At 44.0% G+C, this 22,873-nt stretch overlaps 2 protein-coding genes across 4 annotated transcripts; one reads left to right on the top strand and one right to left on the bottom strand.

The window, feature by feature from the left end:
* Positions 1-2,177: 2,177 nt before the first annotated feature.
* Positions 2,178-8,855, top strand: ccn4a (cellular communication network factor 4a). Its single transcript, XM_076754537.1, has 5 exons — positions 2,178-2,351; positions 5,093-5,381; positions 6,248-6,502; positions 7,693-7,886; positions 7,986-8,855. The coding sequence occupies exons 1-5, from the start codon at positions 2,304-2,306 to the stop codon at positions 8,283-8,285; spliced, it is 1,086 nt and encodes a 361-aa protein (XP_076610652.1). The 5' UTR covers positions 2,178-2,303; the 3' UTR covers positions 8,286-8,855.
* On the bottom strand, positions 8,796-21,821 carry ndrg1a (N-myc downstream regulated 1a). 3 transcript variants are annotated; one of them, XM_076754535.1, is made up of 16 exons: positions 21,581-21,821; positions 17,656-17,733; positions 17,063-17,098; positions 14,781-14,886; positions 14,450-14,570; positions 14,056-14,118; positions 13,895-13,955; positions 13,245-13,331; positions 13,014-13,070; positions 12,826-12,929; positions 12,600-12,656; positions 12,429-12,480; positions 11,949-11,996; positions 11,413-11,448; positions 11,001-11,052; positions 8,796-10,331 (listed from the first exon to the last, which is right to left on the bottom strand). In XM_076754535.1, exons 2-16 carry the CDS (start codon positions 17,710-17,712, stop codon positions 10,072-10,074), a joined length of 1,197 nt encoding a protein of 398 aa, XP_076610650.1. In that variant the 5' UTR covers positions 17,713-17,733; positions 21,581-21,821; the 3' UTR covers positions 8,796-10,071. The 3 variants fall into 3 exon arrangements, with proteins under 3 accessions (XP_076610650.1, XP_076610649.1, XP_076610651.1); XM_076754534.1 differs by having other exon boundaries at positions 17,656-17,730; positions 21,581-21,818; XM_076754536.1 differs by lacking the exons at positions 17,063-17,098; positions 17,656-17,733; positions 21,581-21,821 and adding an exon at positions 15,315-15,482.
* Positions 21,822-22,873: the final 1,052 nt, after the last annotated feature.

Here is a 22,873-nt window from a genome sequence, read left to right as displayed (position 1 = left end):
CAAACTCAGGTGTGTCAGTGAGAAAATCGACTTCAACTGGATACACACAAGCTGAGTTAAGATTACACTGTATTAGTAGTACATCACAAATTAATACTGTATACACAGGAGATCACTAAAGAAGTCACTTAACTATGGAGAAAGGAATCAAACAAGGTTAATGAAATCCTTAGACAACACAGAATAGGATAACACTGAAAAGCTGATGCTGTCTTCACTCCACTACACAAAGGGTTTATGTGAGGTTTCCACAATTAGCCCCAAGGGGCTCCTAGTTTGCTTACGTACATCATAAAAACCACCACAAAAAGAACATTTACTTCAGGAATTCAAGACTAATTTCAAAGCCCGACATCACTAAGCAAAGGGAAAAATCTGACATAGTTAAAAGATACTAAATCTTAGATGGCACAGAGCAGGACTGAACAGATCTTCTGGTGAACTGAAGTGAGGTGGATGGAGATAGATGGATGTGGGAGAAAGAAAGAGAGCAACAGAGACAGAGAGACTGGGTACATTGTGCTGTGGAGGGGTCGGGTCGTCCCGGTCACAGCAGAGAGGGAATCACTGCTCAGATCAGCTCAGAGGCTGACAGCTCTCTGACAGGGATAAGAGGACTGCCTGTAAATAATAGGGGTTCAGACCTGGGGCACCTTGCTCCTTGACAAAGTGCTCACGTCTCATCTATCTCTCTTTCCCTCTCTGTCTCTCTCTCTCTCTCTCTCTCTCTCTCTCTCTCTCTGTTGCCTGCGGTGCCTAATTCTCACAGAGTTCAGGTTGTTTTCACTGATGTTTTCAGTGATTAGAGCAGTGACATGAGAGGTCCAGCAAAACTGGAAGAAAAGAAATGTTCCATATGGTTAAACAGCAGTGTAAAGTGGAATTCTTTTGCCTTCTGGCTGCGTCATCTCAAAGAAAAACATTCAAATTTCCAGGAAAATGAGAGGAAAACAAAGTAGCAGGCTTTGAGATAGATGACATCATTGATTTAAACTGCACATCTGTGGGCCAGACACAGCCCCAGCCTTAAAATAGATACTGTAGGTAGGAGGTAGGTAACCTGTAGGGTATATTTATTCACGCCTTTCAAAAGCAAATGCTTGTTTCAACAGTTTGTGTGCAGGTTCAGATCACTCATGGAAGAGCCACGGCTGAGTCATCTGAGGTAGAGGTACAGTGCGGCCTTAAGGTGTTAAAAGACGAGCTTAGATCAGAGGAGGTGGGATACGATGAGATGCTGCGAAGTGAAACATCAGCGACTCAAAGTTCAACAAGTGGTGCCTTTGGCTCAGATTTTACAGTTTTATCATGAATAGGGACATCTAAATCAACATGTGCAAGACCATCAGTGCACAATCGAGCCTACTGTGATCATGTAAGAGTATCCATTACTATTATTATTACTGATGCATTCATGTGTAGTTAACATTTTCCTGTTTTAGTTGGTTGAGGTGGAGCTAATTTGAACTGTTTTTATACCGTTGGGTAGTTTACTGTATTCAAGACATATGATGATACATGATGCATTGCTTTACAAGTTCATATGTTTTGCACTGCAAAGCAACGGCTAAATGTAGCCGAGAAAAGAGTGCAATATTTCTCTCTGAACTGCTGTGCAGTGGAAGTATAAAGCAGAAGAAAATGGAAATACTCAAGTACAGTAGTACCTCAAGTACCTCAAACTTGAACTTAAGTACAGTACTTGAGTCATCCCATCACTTGCTCACTGTAATCAGAGGGAAGGTGGAATTTCACACTTAAAACACTTCACATTCACTTGATTTGCTGAACTCTCATGTGAGCTTTGGCTGGATTTTGTAATCACTCACAGGGACAGCATCAGGAAAGGGTCTCTCAACATGGAAATTAAAGCAACTAATAAAGCTCTAATGCACATACACGTGCATGCGTGCCTGTCTTTTAATCTTAAACGAGCAGCATTGACTGAAGTGTCACAGGGACCTCTGCCTGGCCCTTAGTGTCTCTGGCTTTCCAGACACGCCCTAACCACCGGGGTTACCAGTGCTCCGAGGAGGAGGATCGAGTGAAAGTGGAGCGGAGGAGAAAGAGAAGGGGGGAAAAAATCCGTCCCCTGTCAGAAGTATGCGGGGCTCGTCCTTTCAGACCTTACGTCAGCCCGGACTCTTTAACAGGCTGTCAGTGGCGATCCGGACTCAGAGACAGAGGTGCGCGCAGCTGGCAGCGACGGGACGAGGATGCGGCACACCTGCGCAGAGCGGCGCGTCGAGCGTTTGGAACGGGACTAATTCTGGATTCAATGCATTTGCGGTTCCTCATCAGTGATGAGTTGGCTCCTGTTGTGGATTCTAACAGCAGCCGGGATTCAACAGGTGGGATGGAGGGATAGATATTTATTTAAAATAAAAATCTTTTCAATCTTCAGGCTGCATGCGTATCTCATTTTCAGGGTGCAAAGGAGCAGTGAGGTGAAAGAGTGTTATCCTGGAAGCATGTATTTAAAAGTCAATGCCGCTTCGTACACAATGAGAAGCTACTATAAAACTTCCTTTAGATAACTTTCATATACCTCTACTTCCTTATATGACTTTTTAACTCTTACTCTAAGACTATAGAGTGTTTGTTTAGCCTCTATCTCTGTAGGGACTGTAGGGCAATGAAGTTCACGAAGACATCAAAAATGAGTTAGTTCCTCATAAAAGGGACGGATGCTTAATGTTTAATTATTAAAGTGACCTTATCATGAACTTGTTTTGATTGCCTGCTGTAGCCTAACAGATATCATCCTCCTGATGGTACACCCTGCAAACAGACACGCAGTTTTCAATCTTATCTGTGGATGTGGCCCCAAAAAGATCATTCAAAGTTGGCCTACTGTATGGAAGGTTGTCTTCACTTGAGGCAGGTCAAGCTTGCTTGGCCTGACTCCCTTTATTCCATCTAAATATGTCTGATATCTCTGATGAGAAGTCATTTTGCAGCCTTCATTCACCTCGGGGTTAAGCTTGCAGTGAGATGCTGCAGCTGCCTCGCTGGAGCGTCACTCTCCATCTTTTCTTATGTTTTAGTGCCACCTCGTGGTTAGATGTTGAACAGCCTTTTTGTGGCTGTACTGTGGGGGTATTTTGAAACGTTTTCCCACTTCGCTGTCCATGCCTGTGCACAGATCAGGGGTCATCGCATGTGACCAGAAAAAAATCAAATCAGAAGGGAAGCAAGGAGGCTCATCAGCCCTTTTCACAACGGAGAGAAAAAACATTTTCAGTAACTGTCTGTCATCAAAACATGACAGCTATTTGAGGTCACAGTGGAAGACATTCACAAAGATGATTGTATTGAAGGGTGTGTCACAAATACCTAAGCCTACATTTATGAAAGTCCGAATGTTTTGAGGTCATCTGATTAATCTCTCATGCTCAGGTTTTCTTAAACATTTCTCTAATTCATTAGGTGCTCTGTCCTTCTGCCCCTTTCCTGATGATGATGAAATACCTTTCAAATAAAATCAGGCTAAATTTTGTTAGCATAGATGAATGCTTCCACGATGATAATTGCATTAGGCTTACCCCGTGTTTTCATAATTAACTTATGGAATAATACCCTCCTTTCCTTGTCAGGGTGATGGACAGGTTTTATTTTTTTTTAGCTGTGTTTGCCGTTTTTTCTTCTTCCCTGTAAATTAGCCTGATAGCTGCGGGCTAAATTAACTCTTCTGAGGAATGGCTTAGTGGCACAGCCGTGATTAAAACTCATTTATCTGCATTAGCTTTCAACATGGTGCACAGCAGTTATTAATATCACCATAATTCCATTGAAGTGCGGAAAAAGAGCTCAGGGATGTGACATAGGGGTAAGGTTTGCATAAGATGATTAACCATGTTTCCTCACAATTAATTGCACATTGTGTGTGCGCGGACGTTTGTGTGCGTATGCATGTGTGAGTGTGTGTTTTGCATGGATCAGAAGCTCCTCACTAAAGTGCAGCGCTCTGCTGTCCAAACATATGGATCAAATTATGATTTATTAGTATACAGCAATATTGGACCTCCCTGTCCAGACGAGTCTAGTAACTATGATGGACATGGTGTCCACTACAGCTGCAGTGTGTCTTAATCATAAAGCTCCTCCATGATTTTATCATTACTTGATGTGAGCTGCATGAAAATTGACTTTAATCTGTATTAGTTTGTTGTGGCACAAACAGGATGTAACTTTTCTTTGCCTAAGCAGCCAAGCTCAGCATCTCGCTCACTAAACGACGACCCAGAGACAATCATCTGGCTTTTTCTCAAGCACACAGTGTTCTCAAAACAAGCAGAATTGAATATGGCCTCTGAAAATGTTATTTGTTGTGAGAGAGTTCCCTCTGCTGCACGTATCCACTGTCCAACACGAACCTCCACGCACTAAGTTGTTAATGTGGCTCATGTGGCCTGTTTCAGTGAGAACATCTGCCTTTACGAGCGCTCTACTGTGTGATCTTGGCTTCATGGAGCAGCTTGTACACTGAGGGGGAGACATTGATTAAGTCTCATTGGCAGGATTTTCGTAACTGTTTGGCACAGGTGTGGATTTAAACACGATGATGGAGCGCTTCCAGACTGTTAAGCACATACAAGACCAGATGTTGTTGTTGATTAAATGAGATTACATCCGCTGGGTGTTTAATTCATTTTTAGAGTCTTATTTGATTTATTGCACAGCATGGCCAGACGTTAACAGGCTGCCATGTAGTCCATGCATGAAGCTAGTCAAGCAGAAGTGTTGGGATCAGCTAGTTTCTGAGACCAAAGAGGGCTGGATATGAAAGAATTTGGGATTAAGGATATTGAGAATATTGCCCCGCTACAGGAGGTCAAATACCTTTCCTGTAATAAAAGATGGCATTTTGATTTTTTGCTCAAACACAGAGAAAGAGTACCTTTTTTGTAAGCGTGTGACTTTTTGCAACAAAGCTTTATTCATGATGGTGCAAAGATGAGAAGGGAATTGATCATACTGTGAAGAAAAACACAATATTTTAATTACGTATACATCATGCTGCCTTTATTTGCAAGAGAGCTGTTGTTGAGCCTGTGTTTCAGGCTAAATTCATCCGCTTTCTTCTCTTCAGGCCTACTCCCAGAATTCCACTGCCATGCCGCCTGCCACAGCTGTCACATCCCCAGCTGTGGACCTGTACAACCGGACGCAGTACTGCAAGTGGCCCTGCGAGTGTCCCGAGGTCACCCCGAGCTGTCCGCCGGGTGTGAGCCTCCTCATGGACGGCTGTGACTGCTGCAAGGCCTGCGCCCGGCAGGTGGGCGAGGTGTGCAATGAGGCAGACACATGCGACTACCATAAGGGACTGTACTGTGACTACAGCTCGGACAAGCCGAGGTACGAAAAAGGAGTGTGTGCATGTAAGTGTCACTCACCAAAACCTACAAAACAAACTCACACAGCAGCAAATGTTTCTGTTTATTTCCTGATGTGGTTTTTTACCTTCACTCACTGGGTTGGATTTGAGCAGATCAGGTACTCACTGCCATATCAACACTGACTTAACCGTTTTTCTCAGTTGCGAAGGCACATTTCTTTAAACCTTCCACACGTTTCTCAAAACTCTAAACACTAAAACCAAATCTGCAAGCTACATTCACAAAACCTCTGACTCTTCAGGGAAAATCAAGCACTCAAACCTGTTTTATCTGTGCTCACTATCAAACAGTGCTCTCAAATCATACAGACAGCCTGCAGTCATCATCTTAACACTTCTGAGCAGTCATTGCACACAACATCAAAGAATCCAAACACTCAGTGTTCAGGGCACGTAGCTACAGAAAAATATTTCTGATGTGTATAACAAACATTGCATTTATTTAATATTACATATTAAAATGTATATTGGCAGCGCACAGGTCGTATTGTGCGCTGTCCTTTCTACAAGTGATATAGTAATACAGACGAGGGATTCACTCTGTCTCAGCATCATGCTTTTGTGCTGGACCAGAGGACTTTGTCTGCATCACAGGCAGTGCTCTCTCTTGCCAGGCAAAGGTGTAAAAACCTTCTGGTGTGCTGGATCCAGCTTTGACAAGACTCCAAGACCCATGTGACCGCAGGCCAGAGTCATTGCCTGTAACAGGAAGAGTCAAACCACAATGTCATTTATCCTACAATGTTGCATATTTTTTAATTCATAACTCTTTGCGTTATAAATGCAAAAACGTTGATATAGCCTCTGAGTCTGTCTATTATGTGACTGCTTGTCATTCCTCTCTGCCAGATATGGTGGGAACAGGCTGCGAGCACGATGGCGTGATCTACCGTAATGGGCAGAGCTTCAAGCCCAGCTGTAAATACCAGTGTGTGTGCGTGAACGGTGCCATCGGCTGTGTGGCGCTGTGCACAGAGTCTCAGCCTCCGCGGGTGTGGTGCCAAACCCCACGCCGGGTCAAAGTCCGGGGAGAGTGCTGTGAGAAATGGATCTGTGATGAACCCAAAAGAGGGCGCAAGACAGCGCCACGACACGCAGTAGAGGGTAGGATGCCTTGGAGATACATGTATATATATTAGGATGGGGTAGTATATTCTAATGCTTGGTGAAGTTGGGCTTTATCTCGCAAACTCTTCTTGACTTTTTTCAATTCCTAATAGAAAAGCCAAATCCCCTTCAAGCTCACTGAATACAGTTCATAGTTGAGTCTGAAAACATCAAGGCAAGCGAAATCAAAGGGAGCGCTTCAAGTATTGTAAGAGGGCACAAAAAGTAGGTAATGCTAGGGAATAAACTAGGGCTTATTTTTTGTCATTACTGGGCTTTTAGGGACTCTTCATTATTCTGTCTCATTGCTTTATAAGCATGGTTATGTAAACTGATCCCTGGTTTCAGGAGGCCTTTCAAAGGATCCCTGTGATCTGGAGGATATGACTAATTTTGTTCACGAGTAGATGATCTTTTATTTTCATAAAAGAAAGAAAATGTATGTAATGTTTTTCAGTAGTGGATGGTTATGATTGGATTTGATAAATGTAGCTGCAGCTGTGTTCAAGACTGGCAGTCAAACATCTGCAGCTCAGGGAGAATCCTGATGTTTGGGTGTGTGTGTGGGTGTGTGCAGGGACAGACCAATCCTTTTTCTGTGGAAGCCCGCACACTGTTTTTGGGTCATGTCCAGTTTCTGGTCAATAAGTGCAGCAGTGCTGCAGAGGGAATGATGTGAACGAAGATTTCTTTGTGTTGCATAAGAAAACTAATCAGGTCCAGATTAGAAGGCACAACATAAGGCTTTAGATTAAAAGCAGAGAGAGTGGACGGGGGCGCAGTGATCCTCTGTTTCTCAGGATAAATTATTACAAACAGAGGAACTCTCTTCAACTGGTCCTCAATAAAAATGTTTAAAATGAAACCAAGGCAGGCCGCTGAAGACAAAATGGCTCCAGCACCACTGGATTACAGTTCCCAAACCTAAGCTTGTTAATAGGTAATGTTAAAAAACCTTTGCCCATTTAGGATAGTTTGTTTCCTTTACCAAATCTGCTACCCTGCACCTTCCTCTCAGAACATTTTCATCAGTTTTTAGGGCTTTTGTCTTTCCTTTGTCGTCAGTTTAAATCATAATGTTGATGTTTTCTTCATTTTATGCATTACTTCTTTATTTTGTTGGAACCATCAAAAATGAACAGTGACGTGGCACGATGTCTTTAATTAACTTCTCTATGTTGATCCAGCTCCCCCAGCTGAGACCAGGAGCTGGCACAAGAACTGCATTACCCAGACTACCTCATGGAGCCCCTGCTCAAAGACCTGCGGCCGCGGCCTGTCCCTGAGGATCTCTAACGCCAACGAGCAGTGTGAGCTGGTCAAAGAGTCTCGCCTTTGCAACCTGCGGCCCTGCGAGGTCGACATCACCAAACACATCAAGGTGGCAAATCTGTTCTATGTCTTAAGCAGTCATACGATAAAAACTGGAGGTTTAAAAGGTTCCCAGACTTAACATCTCCCTACTCCCTTCCTCCATCAGCCCGGAAAGAAATGTCTGAACATCTACAGAGAAGAACTGCCTGCAAACCTCACCATCTCTGGCTGCACCAGCAAAAAGCCGTACAGGCCCAAATACTGCGGCGTCTGCACGGACGAGCGCTGCTGCATCCCCTACAAGTCCAAAACCATCGACGTAGAGTTCGAGTGTCCGAATGGGACGGGGTTCACTTGGAAGATGATGTGGGTCCAGGCCTGCTTCTGCAACCTCAGCTGCAAAAACCCCAATGACATCTTTGCCGATCTGGAGAGTTACTATGGTTACCCAGAAGTCATGAACTAAGAGTTGTCGATCACGCTGTCGGCCTGCGGGAGCATCCCATCTTTCTTCTGACTTCTTTTCTTCTGCAATGTTTTGTGTCTGTAATGTGTATGACAATGTACAAGGGATTTTCTCATGTTTTTTTTTTTTTCCTATTGGAAAAATCTGTAAATATGAAATGTGTCTCCAGAATGGATTCATGAAGCATGATGTGCCTTTGAGGAACATTTGAAGAAATGCCTGGCAAACGAAAAAAAAATCCAGTGTGTGAAATATTAAAGGCTTTATTTATTTATGTCGCTTTTTGCATATGTAATAACTCATGCAATGTTCTTGAGATGCTTTCAAGAACAGCCAGTCATTGTCTGTCTTTAAACTCACGTCAGCTTAGATAATAAGTGTATATATTTTCCTTTATATTTCATGAAATTAACTTTATGATGAATGTTAATGAAAAGGCAGAAATGGACTGAGATGCCAAAGACAAAGCCTTTTAGGTTTAAACATGCAATAATGACAGGATCAGGGATGATCAGTTACAAGTTTTTTTATTGTCATTTTTTTAATAAATACAAACTGTTATGTCATTTTAATGCTTTTCTACAGCATTAGACAGTTGTGCATTGCATCTTTACAAAGCGGTGTATGTGTTCTACAAAGCAAAATGTTGCTGTAGTGCAAGTAAAATACAGGAGTAGAAGGGGTCAGGTAAGTTCTATGGCTATCCTCATGTTAACATGTGGACCTATCACTTCACTCACCCAAAAATCCACAACCACATAGGAGCATCACGTCTAAACAGTGAACAATTCCATGGCACATCTTTGTTCCATTGTGCTTGATTGCATAGAAATCATCGTAAAAAAAAGAAGAAAAAAAGCCATGATCCATTAATAAAGCATATGATGTAAAAGCTTATGAATTTGTGTTTCAGAATTAATGACAAAGCGCGCAGTCTCACTGTAGTGGATTCAAAATGATCATTTGATTCCCGAAAAGATTAAAGTTCACCAGTGAGCCTGTCTAATTGTTCAAATAACAGGGAATGTTTTGAAAAACTTGAGGATAATGGATACTGGCAAGAAGAAACAATAGCGTTTGCTGTATATACATGATATACTTGAAGTCTGTCCCTTAATTTTCAAAGTTACGTAGCAATTTGTGAGGCAAACTCCCATTTTTATTTATCCAAGTGCCTCCGCGCTCTCTATCCACATTCACGAATCTGCTCCTACGTACAAACGACAACACTTCAGACATGGAGAGTAAAGAATAAATGATCAAACAATTACAGTGGGAACAGAAAACAGTCATTTACAGTCAGGTGTATTTGAGAAAGCTGTGTCAATGTGGTAAAAATGGATAAAAACAGGGCGAGGGAATGCAGAAATGGAAATTAAAACATTTTTTTATATGTATGAGAGATTATGAGAGATACATGTACAAGCTGGTGTACTCGTTGCCACAGCTTTCTCCGACATTCTGCGCCTCGGTGTCCCCAGATGCTGCGTTGCCCCTGACTCCACACTCACCTGACCAACGAGCTCAGACTGACAAAGAGTTGATCCTGACCTCTCCCTGAAAAGACATATTTTCAAATTGGAGAATCTCAGCTGCTCCGAACAGTCTGCAGCTGAGTGTCCGTTGTGCGTTTTATTTTTTTTTTTTTCAATTCCAGGTATGCTATCTTATTTCCCTCTACACATCGCTGTGTACGTGCGTAGGAATGCGTGTGTCAGTTAGAGGCAGCGCAGCACAGACCGAAAGCACCTTGAAAGGTTTCGGTGTTACGAGGGTGGAGGCTCACTTAGCAGGACACTTCGGCGGACTTGGGCACAGCTTGGTCCACATTGCTGTTGGCTGTGCCGTCCATGGAGCCTTCCGTGTGGGAGCGGCCGCGCTGGTTCTCGGCCGTGTGGCTGCGGCTGCGGCTGCCCTCGTTGGTGTGCGAGCGGGAGCGGTTTCCCTCGCTGGTGTGGGAGCGGGAGCGGTTGCCGTCGAAAGAGGTGACGCTGGAGCCGGAGGCGGTGCGGGAACGGACCAGGCGGGTCATGCTGGCAGAGGGCACTGAGGAGAGAGGAGGAGGAGGAGGATATTGTGAATGCACTGTTTTACATAAAGATTATTGAAGTGCTTGTTCAAGGTACTTTTCATGTTACTCTGTACCTCTACTCCATAACATTTGCAGATAAAGATTTAAAAAACCTATAAAGCGCATCATGAATACAATTAAAACCATCTAACAGATTATAAAATAGCTGTTCAAGAGCTGTTTACATGCTTATGCATCATTAGTGGATATCCAGTGTTATAATATATAACTTTACCTGAGTAGAAGGTATTTTTACTTTCATAATTTAGGTTAACTTTACTGATAATACTGAGATGCTTTTTTTAAGTACAGTTTTGAATGCAAGAATTGTATTTGAGTGGTGGTAATTAATCCACTGCTGTAGACTCTGTACTGCAATAAACATCTTCAGTTGACTTTCAGTCCAACATCAAGTCACACCCCAGCGAGTCCATGAGTCATTTATTAACCAACACTAAGGTGGCGAGGAGGGGAGTGCAGACCGCGAGGCCAAAGATCTTCATCTCACCACAAGGTGGCAGAAAACTCATCTTTTGCAGAGTGCTGGTTATAATTGCACAGTATATATTTGTAGTGGCGAATTTAACCTCACCACTCCTGAGATGTTGCCAAAGTCAAAAGTACAGCATGTCTCAAATACTTACTGTATCCCATGCCCTGAATGAAGTACTTGAAAGCTTCTGTCAGTTTGCCAGGCTGCAGAGAAGGAAACCACAAGGAGGGAGATGATTAGTCCTCTTGTCATTAATTATTAGACTTGTTTACATAACATTGGCAGACTCAATCTCTCATCCAGCAGCTCACGGCGCAGGGTCTGCGATATGACAGCTGCTATGAGCAGGTGCTGCGCAGGGTGGAGGATTACAACCTGACAACTGTGGTTCATGTCTGCCACTTGTTAATGCTCTTAAGCGTAACCTTCTTATGCCATCCACCCGTCCACCTGACCCTCTGCGCCGATTATCCAGCCCTGTGCAGCCGGCTCTACAACATTAACGGTGTCTCGCAAAGCTTTCTGTTTTTCTGTTTCGGTCACACAAACACAGACGTACACACCTGGTCCACCTGGGGCATGCCTCCGCAGTCTGCCATCTGGAGAGAGGAGGGAAAACGCAAAAGAGGGCATTAGCATTTAGCATGTTTGGTGCATGTACATTTGCACAGCAGTGGACACACGCCATTAACCCCCATTACGCTCCACATGTCCCACCTGAACATGCCGAACACCCTGTCCCCTGCTGCCTCCACTCAGTGTTCCTCCAGACCCCGAACAGTTAACCCCAATAAATGTCACCCATTTTAGCTCCAGCAGCCATTTGGTTTCACTTGTGGATCATAAAAGGTTGCCATAGGCCAGCACAAGTAGGTCAACTGCAGCAGATTGCGTCCTCAGAGGCGACATGCATACGCACGTTGCCTCTGAGGACTCATTCAGCTGTCTTAACCCTTGGTTAATATGTCACCGAGTAAATGCTGAGCCAGTGGAATCTTATCAGCCGATGTGTTTCCATCAAGGCTATTATAATCTCAACAAGGGTATGAGACAGGAGGTGGAGGGAGGGCAGGATGGAGGGAGAAAAGCAGGCCTTTACCTTCAGCAGGGTAGTCTTTGTTGGGTCCAGCTTGGTGTTGCACTCAACCTGTGGGTGCAAATAAAACCAGTCAGTAACATATCTTAAATGATTAGTGATCATATTTAGCTGATTGAATCTATAAATTGAAATGAAATAACTGTTTAATGTACCACTTCTTATCGCTGGCTGTGGCTAATAAATGCTAACAAATCGGTAATGCTGTTTGGCCTCCCTGAGCTGAAAATAGTAACAGCAGATTAAATCTACTCTGAATCACCTTCAGTTCCCAACTTTCTTCTCTGCTAAATCATGTCAAACTGCCCTCTTCAGGTGTTTTAATCTGGCATATCTCTTGGGTTTAAACAGGTGACTGAAGTGAACGGAAAACACGTCCGGCACACGTTAGCTGGGTTAACGGCGGTGGGAAGTCTAATCATTAGCATCAGAGCCTTGTTTTTAATGGCTGTGTGAACGTCGAGAGATCGTGTCTCAACTCACCACAGCCTCCACAGCAGGGGAGCTGTCGCCAACCACCAGCAGAGAAGGGCACCTGGACGAGGGAAACACATTCAGTTACAGAGCAGCCACGGTGATGTATCACAAAAGATACTGTGATTTAAATAAATGGCGAAGCAGGTGATGCTTGATTGTTGCTTGATGACAACTCACTTGAGAGTTCTGACGTTGCTGCCGGGGACCGGCCTCTCAATTTCCAGATCCCTCCGACTGTAGAGGAGAAACATGTTATAGTAAATCTCAAACAAATTCCAATTTTTGCTAATTAAAAGTGAAGATTATACAACTTGTTGCATCTTCAGTTTTACTTCCAAGTAAAAAATTCATTCTACTATCCGTGAAAGCGACAAGTGAGCTGACTTTTATGTGTTTTCCTTACCTTTCATAGGACTTGACAAAGAGTTGCAGGTTGAACTGGTTCATGTCGTTGAGGATATGGTGGCGGTACGTTCCGATCAGGTCCTGGTTGTGGTGGATCTCCTCCTGTGGCGACCAAACACAAAATCTGTTAATCTGCTGTACCAGAGGAGTGAGATTAAGGTAAACATCCAAAGAGAGAATCTGTACCTTTCCAAAGAGGTGGGAGATGATCATGTCCGGCATGGCATGAGTCCAGCCGCTGATCTGAAATCAGACAGAAATCTACATTTAGCTTTCAAACAGCATTTTTGTTGGCAGGATAAAGTTCTGTTTCCAGCAAGCTTCTGGTGCTGTTTTTCAGACAATTTTTTACTGTACGAGTGTATGTTTGAGCTATTTATGTGTGTGTGTGTGTGTGTGTGTGTGTGTGTGTGTTACCTTGTGTGCAGCCCAGTCCATCCATCCCTCAGCACACGGGTTGATGTTGATGAGCATCAGTCCCTCCACCATGTTCGGGTAGTCCAGCTAAAACACACACAACATCAAATTCGTTACTTGTTACTGAAAAATTCAATTCAACTGAGCGAAATACAAAATGCTGCATTAATCTAAATATATGTGCAAAAACTGCATTCAGGTCAGCAGTGTTTCAGGGTACTTTCTGCTTAATGCTGCTCTGATTTTGTGGCATATTCTGTGTGGCTGTAACTCGTTGGTATTGCTGCTTATCTTAGCCAGGATGGATATAAATTTAAATGTCAAAGAGGATTTCCTGGCTAAGTACATTTTAAAGAAGAAAACAATTTTGTGCAGCTATGCACAATTAATTCAGTTCCAGAGAAGGCTGCAGCAAGGAGTTAATAGTTGTATCTCTGTCAGCCTTGTGTCAACAGAGTGAGACTTCCCACTGAGCACAGTGTTAGTGTTGAGCTGATCTGGAACATTCCTGAGGCTTTTCTGGCTCAGCAGGCTCAAGCAGCATTATATTGCCAAAATCAGCAAAAAGAAGAAACACATTAGCTGGCTCTGCTAATCCGAAAATGATTAAAACTCATAACTATTAAGCCTGATTGAGAGGGGAAACTTACAGCGAATCTGGTCAGTATGTAGGCCCCGGCTCCAATGCCCATTCCAATAATACTCTTCAGCCTGCAGTCAAACATACACGGATACTGTTAGAACAACAGGTTAGAAAAATATCTTGAATTTGAGTGTGAAGAGTGAGTGTGAAAACTGCAGCTCGACTTACCCAAAGTGCTTCAGCACCAGGGGGAGGGTCTCTGAGAGCTGGTCCATAGAAGGGTACTCATATCTGGGAAGCAAAAAACATATTGTTTAGTTAACAACTGAATAAGAATAATAATAATAAACACCATCTAATCACTGCTTTGTATTGTTCCCTATTGTTCATATCAGCCTGTAACAGCTATATGTGTTTCCATATCATGTTCAGTTCAGGCAGCATTAACATGAGGCAAAGTCCCACCATCAAAGCAGCGATTAGGCCGATAACACCTGTCCCAACAACACTCTTGTCAAATTAGGTCGTCTTAAGTACATCCGCAGTGATCTACCGGCCGAGTCAAAGGTCACAGACTGCTTGACATACATTGCCTGTTTGTGTGTTTGTGTGTCTGGCTCACCCAGTGGAAAAGGTGTTAGCTCCCTCATGCTGCCCGAGGGCATCAACGTGACACACGGCAAAGTGCTGCATGATCTCTGACATGTCCTCATGGTTGAAGAGCGTGCTCCAGCAGGTTTTGTCTAGAAAAAGAGGAGGTGGAGGTGGATAAGTGATCCTTGGCTGATAAGTGGGACATTCAGATGTCGTGCCTCATCAGGCCTTGCAAGGTCTGACGCTGTGATAAAAATCTGTGAGTACCGTAGTGTAACAGATTTAGCAATACAGCCCAGGCTTTGGGCACAACAACACATGTTTCACCGAGGCAGAGCTGAATAAGGAGACAGGCTTACGGTTCAGTCCAATGTCATGGAAGGTGAGGATGACTGGTCTGTCAGCCTTGGGGACCCCCTTCATCGTACAGTGGATTCTTCCATAAGGAGTCTCCACATCATGCTCCTACAGGTGCAAAAAAGGGCCAGGCTTAGCATATAACAGGTAAATAAAAAATTGAAAAAAATAAAGTAAAATAAAATAAACATAACAAGGAGTTCACTTTTAAAGCTCAAAAAGATGCAGCTCAGCACTACAGCAACAGAGTGATATGTCAAACCTGAACATTTACAACCACTGCCATTACAAATAACCACACAGGATCTTCATTCATGCATTTCACTTTGCAATGATGAACTACTTTCCAACCAAACTAGAAAACAGTAAAACCATTTAAAAGATCATCCACTTATTTAAATCCAGTCCATTCCTTCCAATAAGCCACAAAACAAAAATAGAAAAACGATTCTCTATTCAGAGCTCCGACAGCAGCGGCATAATCCAACAAATCCACTAGAAACTACTCACGAACATTGGAATATTAGTCTACTCACGCTGACTTCAATCTCAGCAACAATCATTTCCACATCAGAATCCTCCAGAACCATGTTTGCAGGAGAGGAGTCCAATGCTGCTCGCTACTGAAAAAGTGCAGTCGCAGTGGCTCCCTGAGCTATAGATCCGAATGCTGGTAAGCCTCTGAAGTTGTTTAGCTCTGCTCTGAGAGCTGCGTTTTATACCCCTGCTGCTTACCAGTTGGCCTAAGCTCCTGGCCTCCCATGGTGCCTGCGGGCTGGTCAAAACAAGCTAACTCTAGATGAAGAGATCCCTAAATTGGATCAGCCAATGTCAGACAGAGGGGGCATTGGCAACTGAGCTGAGATGATGACTAGGTATGGGTGTGTGATCAATGGGAAAACATCTGAATGAATGAGGGGGGGGGGGGGGGGGGCAGCAGTCATTATTCAGCAGTGTTTCAAGGAAATGTTTTCAAATTAATGGCTGAAACTATATTTTTTTTATTTAACACACCAGTAAACTGTCTCCCGTGGCTAGAAAGAGGCAAAGAGAGACTTTTGAAAATCAGAAACAATTTCCGAAAATCCTTTTATCCCCAAACTACACAAATAATGTTCATTTACAGGTGGATGTGTGTATTTGAGGACTTTTATTCTAAAATAAGACAGACATTCTTGAGTGCAACTTCCTGTCTGAAAATATTGCTCTTATGAAAACATACTGGTGCAGATGTCAGAACAGTGTTGCCATAGAATAAACATGCTTGTATACAGCCATAAATGTTTATACTCTCACCAAAATAATGTTTGTCTGTAGATTGAAAAAACAACACAAATCTGCCCCATAGTGACCTGACCTGCAGGTCTGGCACACTTCAACATGTCCTATTGGGTAGTTTCCAAATCAGCTCTGACTGCATGGGATCTTCTCTGGAGGAACATCCAGGATGGCATATAGCCTATTTACTGGATGCAATGCACACGTAAACATCTTAGGTTTCACCGCACTCCACCCACCCTCCGCCTCTACAGCGCCTAAGCTACACAGGCAAGATAATCCTGCAGCGTGCCCGTGTGGAAGTGCACACTTGTATTTGTGAATGTAAGTATTTGCACGCAGGAAACTCCTAGAAAAGCGATGTTTGTGCATATGCATTAACTATCTGGATACTTCAGTGTAACATCAAAGTCAGTCAGGAGAGCACTATGGGCAAAAAAAAACCTCGCAGACCAGAGTCGTTATGTTTGAGGTAAAGGTCAACACATTTCTGAGGATGGGAGAACGTGTACTTCATACTGACACTGTACCTTTAAGATCAAGAGTCTGAGCGCTGTCCAGGGTGCTGAGAGGCCCCCAGCCTCAGCAGCACCCATGCACTGACCACAACTGTGCATGTCAAAGTGCTCGAGAGGAGAGTGAAAAAGCTGATATTTTGTGGCTGTGTTATCATACAAATCCTGCCCAAAGTGTGTTTCATCACTTTCTGCAGCTGACTGAATTAGTGGAGGCCCAATTAGATTCCAGCTCTAATAAAATCACAGCGGATGAAAGGTCATCACTAAGATAAAGGAGTCGACAGCTATGTTGATTAGAGTATTTCTTTTCATCAACCACTAGATGGTACCAGACAAGCTAGAATAAGAAGATATAGAATAAAACTGACTGTGTGCACAAACCGGGAACTGGCATCATTTGCCAACACGAGCTTCAAATTATAAAAGTGGGTTTACAGCTGGCAGGAGCAATAAATGCTGGATGTTATTTCGCGTGTGTGCAAACATACCTTGATAACAAGCTGCTGCACAGCCTCTCTCAAGCCCTGCAAGGAAAGAATAGAGTGATGAAAACATAAAACGAATGCAATTACAGTGTAACATGCTATAATCTAATATCCTGAGGGCGTCAGCCTGTTGCTGATTGTATGTTCATGGCTATATGACCTCTGTCATGTGAGTGTCGCTTCAACTGCACCGCTTTGTAGTTTTGGACAAATTATTGAACTATGTTCTTTGTAGAATTAGGACATTTTTGACCTAACATTATGGAAGAACAACAGAGGTATGACTCATAAATTCATATATCCACTGTGAGACTCATATAGGCCATATGTTATGTTCTTCCTTTGAAGAATTACCAAAATAATTGATCCTAAAATATGTTTTATGTGGCCTTGATGGGTCGGATTTCTTCATTCATTCATTCTTACACTGCATGCAGCAACTGGATTAAACCACAGATGTACTGAAAAACCACACAAGCAACATGTCAGGTATTAATCGTGTAATGCTGAGCATCACAATACTGGAGCAGGTCAGAACACATTTCTGACAAGTCTTTTCAAACACTGTTTGACTTGTCGCGGTTCAGAACACATACCGGCAGTTCCCTGTCAACGAGCAGGGGTTTGGACTCAACGACCTGGATGTCATCCATTTCAAAGAGCTGCAGAACCTGCTGGTAAGAGAAGTCATAGGAGTTAGTGACCTGTTCAACCTGTGTTGCAGTGGTTCTGAGCCTTTCAGATGCTTCCGGTTATCCAAAAGGAAGTTTGAATAAGATGTGGGAAAAAAGTTTGTTCAAGGCTTTCCTCAGAGTTCCTCAGAATAATTAAGCACGTCCTTTTAAATGACTGAGTTGGTATTGTTTTACTCCCTGAAGCTCAAACCTCTTTTAAAACAGGTGTGGCAAAGGTTGGCAGGCTATAGGTGGCCGGCTTGCAGACAATAAAATGATATATTGTTTGAACATTGGCGTGGGAGTGTTTCTTATCCATGAAAAGCTAATAAAAAGAGACGTGAACTGGAGACCTGACGCACACACGCACAGAGAGGTGTACAGAGACGGGAGCATGCAGTGACTGGCGCTGTGATCTGCGCTAACATGTGGACAACATAAAGGGCCACACCTTGATACTCACAGGCGAACTGAAGTCTCATAGACAGCCTGCGCTGACTACCCACAGAAGTGAAAACTGAAGCGCTCCCTCCCTGATGATAGCTTCACGATTGGGAACATAATTCAAAGAAAGAACACTAACGCCCTGTTCGACGAGAAAAACTCAAGAGGAACAAGAGAGGGATAGACAGAGAGAGGGAGTGCGGGAAACTGGGAGAAAAAAAGAAGAGAGGAACGGGGGGGGGGTGAGGAGAAGCCAGGCGTCAGCTTGTGCTGTGGATCATGATGGAGAGCGGGCAGGCTGCAGCTCTGCATGCAAATCAAATTAGCCAGTTAAGAGGGCCCTTTGTCCACTGGCACCGGTGGCTCCTGAGAGCCAGGACCCTGCCCCCATGTCTCCCCCTGCTGAAGAAGGCCTTCACTGACCCGCACACACAAACATGCATAAGGAGCAGCGGGCACCCATGGTTCCCATCAACGCACCCCCCAGCCTCTTTTCATCCCTTTGCTGGCGTTCAGGCCCTGCGAGTTCTGCCACTTTTCTCTGTTTGTCTTGGTTTCAGCTTGGTTACAGTCGCTGTGTTTGCGCTTTCCAGACTCCTTCCATCTGTTTTGTGCCCTCCGGCTCTCTGTGTGTCTTTGTGTACAGCCATCAGCAGAAGATGAATCAATCTACAGGACAGCAGAGTGGCCGTCAGAGCGACGCGGTCTATTTCGAGGAAGTGATTCATTACATTTCAAATGTGGAGATGACGGCTGTCCGGCAGAATACGCCCTGGACAACAACACACACACATACACACACATGCTCCTCTGTCTGGGAGAACAGAGACCGGAGCCAGCCGGATCTCACAATAGCACAGAGGAAGAGGAGTATCAAACAACAGGTTCATTTTTCTGCCGAGGCCTTCAAAAACATGGCCGCCAACACACTGCAGGAGCTTTGTTGGAGTGGACAAGAAATCAGCCCCCGTTGAGATTCCACAGCCATGTGAGAGAGGGCACATTCATGATGCTGGAGAGTGAAACAGCTCAGGGCGTTTCAGATTAGAAAAAGGGGGAACATCAGTTCATGTATGGACGTGTGTGTGTGTGTGTGTGTGTGTGGGTGTGTGTGTGTGGGTGTGTGTGTGTGGGGGGTCCTCTAAGACTATTTTTGAGCCTATTTGCAAACAAAATAAAATAAAAACAATCCAGAGAGATCATTAACAAACACACACAGTGCAGACTTCCTCTACTTGGCCACCATCACCACCTGTTAGCATCTGGCAGCAGCGAGGGAGAGAGAGACAGAGAGAGAGACAGAGAGAGAGAGAGAGAGAGAGAGACAGAGACAGAGAGAGAGAGAGGCAACTAGGTCACCTGCTGTTTCCACCAGCGGTGTGCTTTGTACTGTTCGCCTTGCTGAGCTAATGTTTCACCTGGCCAAGAGGGAGGGGACGGGGGGGGGGGGGGTGTTAGTTTAGCCTCACAGGACCCTAATTCCAAGCCGTGAGATATGAGCACAGCTGTCTTGACATTTCTGATGTAACGATCAGTCAAATTCATTTCACAGATAGAGAGTTGCACGTCAAATGACTGGCATGGAAAAAATTAAAAATTTCCATATTAATGAAATCTGTAGAGTTTCAGTAAGCTGTCAAATGCCTGAAAGAACATATTAAAGGGGAAGTGATGTTTTTGCGGCACATCTTTTTCTCACAGGGATTTTCTGTTGCCGCAGCAGCAGGGGGTTTTCTTTAAGCTGGCCTCACTCCAAACTGGTTTGGTGTCACAGGCAACAGTCGTACACTGTCTTTAACCATGTTGAACCAGTTCCTACATGCTTATTCCCTACTGAGATGTGTGTGTGTGTTTTGTTTTTTTGTCTTTTTGTGTGTGTGTGTGTGTGTGTGTGTGTGTGTGTCAGGCTGTGGGAGAAGAAAACAAACTATTCAGTGAAGCAGCTTTGGCCTGGCAGAAGTGAGAGTGTGTTATGCAATCATGAACAGGAAGCAGGGGGAGGATATAGGGTTTGGATGATCTGAGATGTGTAGCCCAAATCAGCTGCATAGAGTATACACACTATGTACAGTTTCACTTTTTCAACCAGAGTTCGTTGACTGAAAGCTTTTATAAGACCATATTATTCTGCTCGTCATCCAATTGATGATCCATCGCTCTTTTAACCTTTGACAATAAGCATAATTCTCACGATTAGGTTTCAATTGCTGATTCCTCAAAAGCTGACTTTTTGAAAAGCCTGTGTTTTCACTTCTGGTGGTATGAGCTTTGAGGGAAAACAACAACAACAACAACACTGATGCAGGCCTACGTGACACATAAGTGCTTGTTTTTCCACAGTAAATCCAGAGATATGAAACACTACTCTAAGCCAGAACATCACGGTTACAAAACAGCAGGAGCTCAAACTCTGCCTCTGTTCGCTGAGGGAGAGGAGCATATGTACTGATTAGATTTGGACAGAGAGCCTCAATTTTGGGAGGCAGAATCAAGGCCAGGCCATCCTTGCTCCATCGCCTCCATATAGTTTTAAATCCACAAGCCCGCGGCATCCATCTGCAGAAACAATGATTGCTTCTCTAATCTTTGGGAACTCGCTTAATCTGTCAAATCCCTGGTTCTGAAATATCAGCGCAGCAGCGGCAGCAGGCCTGCTGGACTAAGCTGACAAAGACCTACATTTTCAGAGTGTAAAAGATAGCAAAACGTGGGGGTCTCCATTGCTGCAGGAAGTTTGTGAGTAGGGGTCAGGGGTGGTTTCAGGAAATACACCATTATTGGGAGATGGAGCCTCCTGTGTCACCACAGCTGAGGTCAGGAGATCAGGTGCATGATCTTTTAGGACTGAACGCTTGAGGATGCTGTGTCATTTTGGCTGCAGCCAATGGATGATGTGCTTTATATTTTGGCAGACTGCCACTAATTCCTGAAGTTAAATATCAATATTTTTCATATTTTGATTTAGCTAGACACAAGCACCACCCCCAACCCTCACCCTAATGCATGCTTATTTGTTTTCTTAATGCTAGAAAGCAAAGAGGATTTGTTATTGCTCCCATAATATTTACAACATTTTCCAGAAAAGCTTGTGCGCGTGTATGCGCGTGTGTGTGCTTCAAGTGTCACGTGTAAAAAGCATGTTGATATGATCCTCTACCTGTTTCCTTGCTTCACACAGGAGTGCCCTACCCTACTTTAAAAGGCACCTCATGACAGTAGTATGCAAAACCCCCTCCCGAGGAAAGTATGTATGCATGTAATAACGCCTTTTTTGAAGGTTGCATTTCAGCGGAGTTGCGCCGCAAAACAGGAACATCAACGCGCTCAGACATGCTGCGAGTCAAAACCTTCCAAAACCATAAAAACAAGAACGCAAGTTAGTCATCTGAAGCGGCAAACCTACCTGTCGGTTTAACTTCTGATTGTCCTGAGACGAACGCTCCCCCACACAAAAAGTCCACAAAAACTTTTTTGTCCCTTCCTCTCTAAGAAACGGCGCAGATTGCTGCAGTGACAGACGCGTTGCTTTGTTTATAACGTGCGGCGAAAGGCGGATGTATGAGGGAATTTTATAAAGGCTTGGGGGCGTGCAGGCCGGCCCACTTTCCCCACTGCGCTCTTCATTGGGCAACAGCAGCTGTGGGACTGATAACGCAGCCTGTTTCCAGCGGTTGCATGACGAGGAAGCTGGTGACAGCGACTCATGGGGCAAAGAAAGTCAGGCCCCCTCCTCTAAATATGAAATACCAGCAGTGGCTGGTGTGATACTTAGTTGTGGATTCTTCCATTTCTTTTTATCTCCTGTTAAGAACTCACTTCTGCGTCTCTGTTTTCTAGTAATACGCCTGTTTGTTATGGGGTGTGGTTTTTTCAGCCACACTTTAACTGGAAGTGAAATTAATCTGTTACACCCCTTTGTGTGTATTGTCACTGTGTCATCATCACACCTGGGTCAGGTGGTAATCACTTTGGCATAAGAGCTGCTCCTCTCCAGACAGGGTGTGGATCTTGGCACGGCTGCTTGTCATTTTGGACACCAGTCCGCTGCAAACTATAATTCATCTCACTCCAACGGCAGCAGTCAAGGTCCGAACGCCTCTTTTTGTTTCACAGTCTCTCACAATCCCAGCAGCTGACATTTTATAAAGAAGTGTTTGAGCCGCTGTCAGCTGTGGTTGAGCGAAGCTGAAGAACGAGGAAGGCAGCCAGCAACCTTGATTTGAGGCCAAGAGGAGATAAGTGTGTACGAAGGGAAGCCCTTCCCTCTCCTTGGATCATACCATCTTTCCTTGATAGCCTCTGCTATTGTCTAATCAAAGTTAGCTTGTCCCACACATGCAATAATCAATACCACAACAGAGACAGTTTGCTCCCGTGTGAGCTGCTGTACAAATGTTACTCTGAGGGAAAACATGCAAGACGTGTTATCTGCAACAATCCCCTCAACAAGTGGCTTCAAACAGATAGCTAATCTGAAATAATGCCCTGTGTTGAAAGGCCTCTTTGTGCCATGACACCTCTTAGCGTGCACACAGTACAAATAATCTGAGTGCTTAGGTTTGTGTGTATGAATGCATCGCTCAGCATCCTCTTGGTTTGTGATTCCAGATCCATCCACGTCCTAAGCATGTACTACAGTGCAGGGTTCTCCATGGAAATTTCCACACCTGCAAGAATCTGGCTGTTAACACTGTGA

The sequence above is a fragment of the Chaetodon auriga genome, chromosome 17, assembly GCF_051107435.1.
Source record: "Chaetodon auriga isolate fChaAug3 chromosome 17, fChaAug3.hap1, whole genome shotgun sequence".
NCBI lineage: Eukaryota > Metazoa > Chordata > Actinopteri > Chaetodontiformes > Chaetodontidae > Chaetodon > Chaetodon auriga.
The sequence above is the reverse complement of the archived record's forward strand: the minus strand, read 5'-3'. Positions and strand labels throughout refer to the sequence as shown.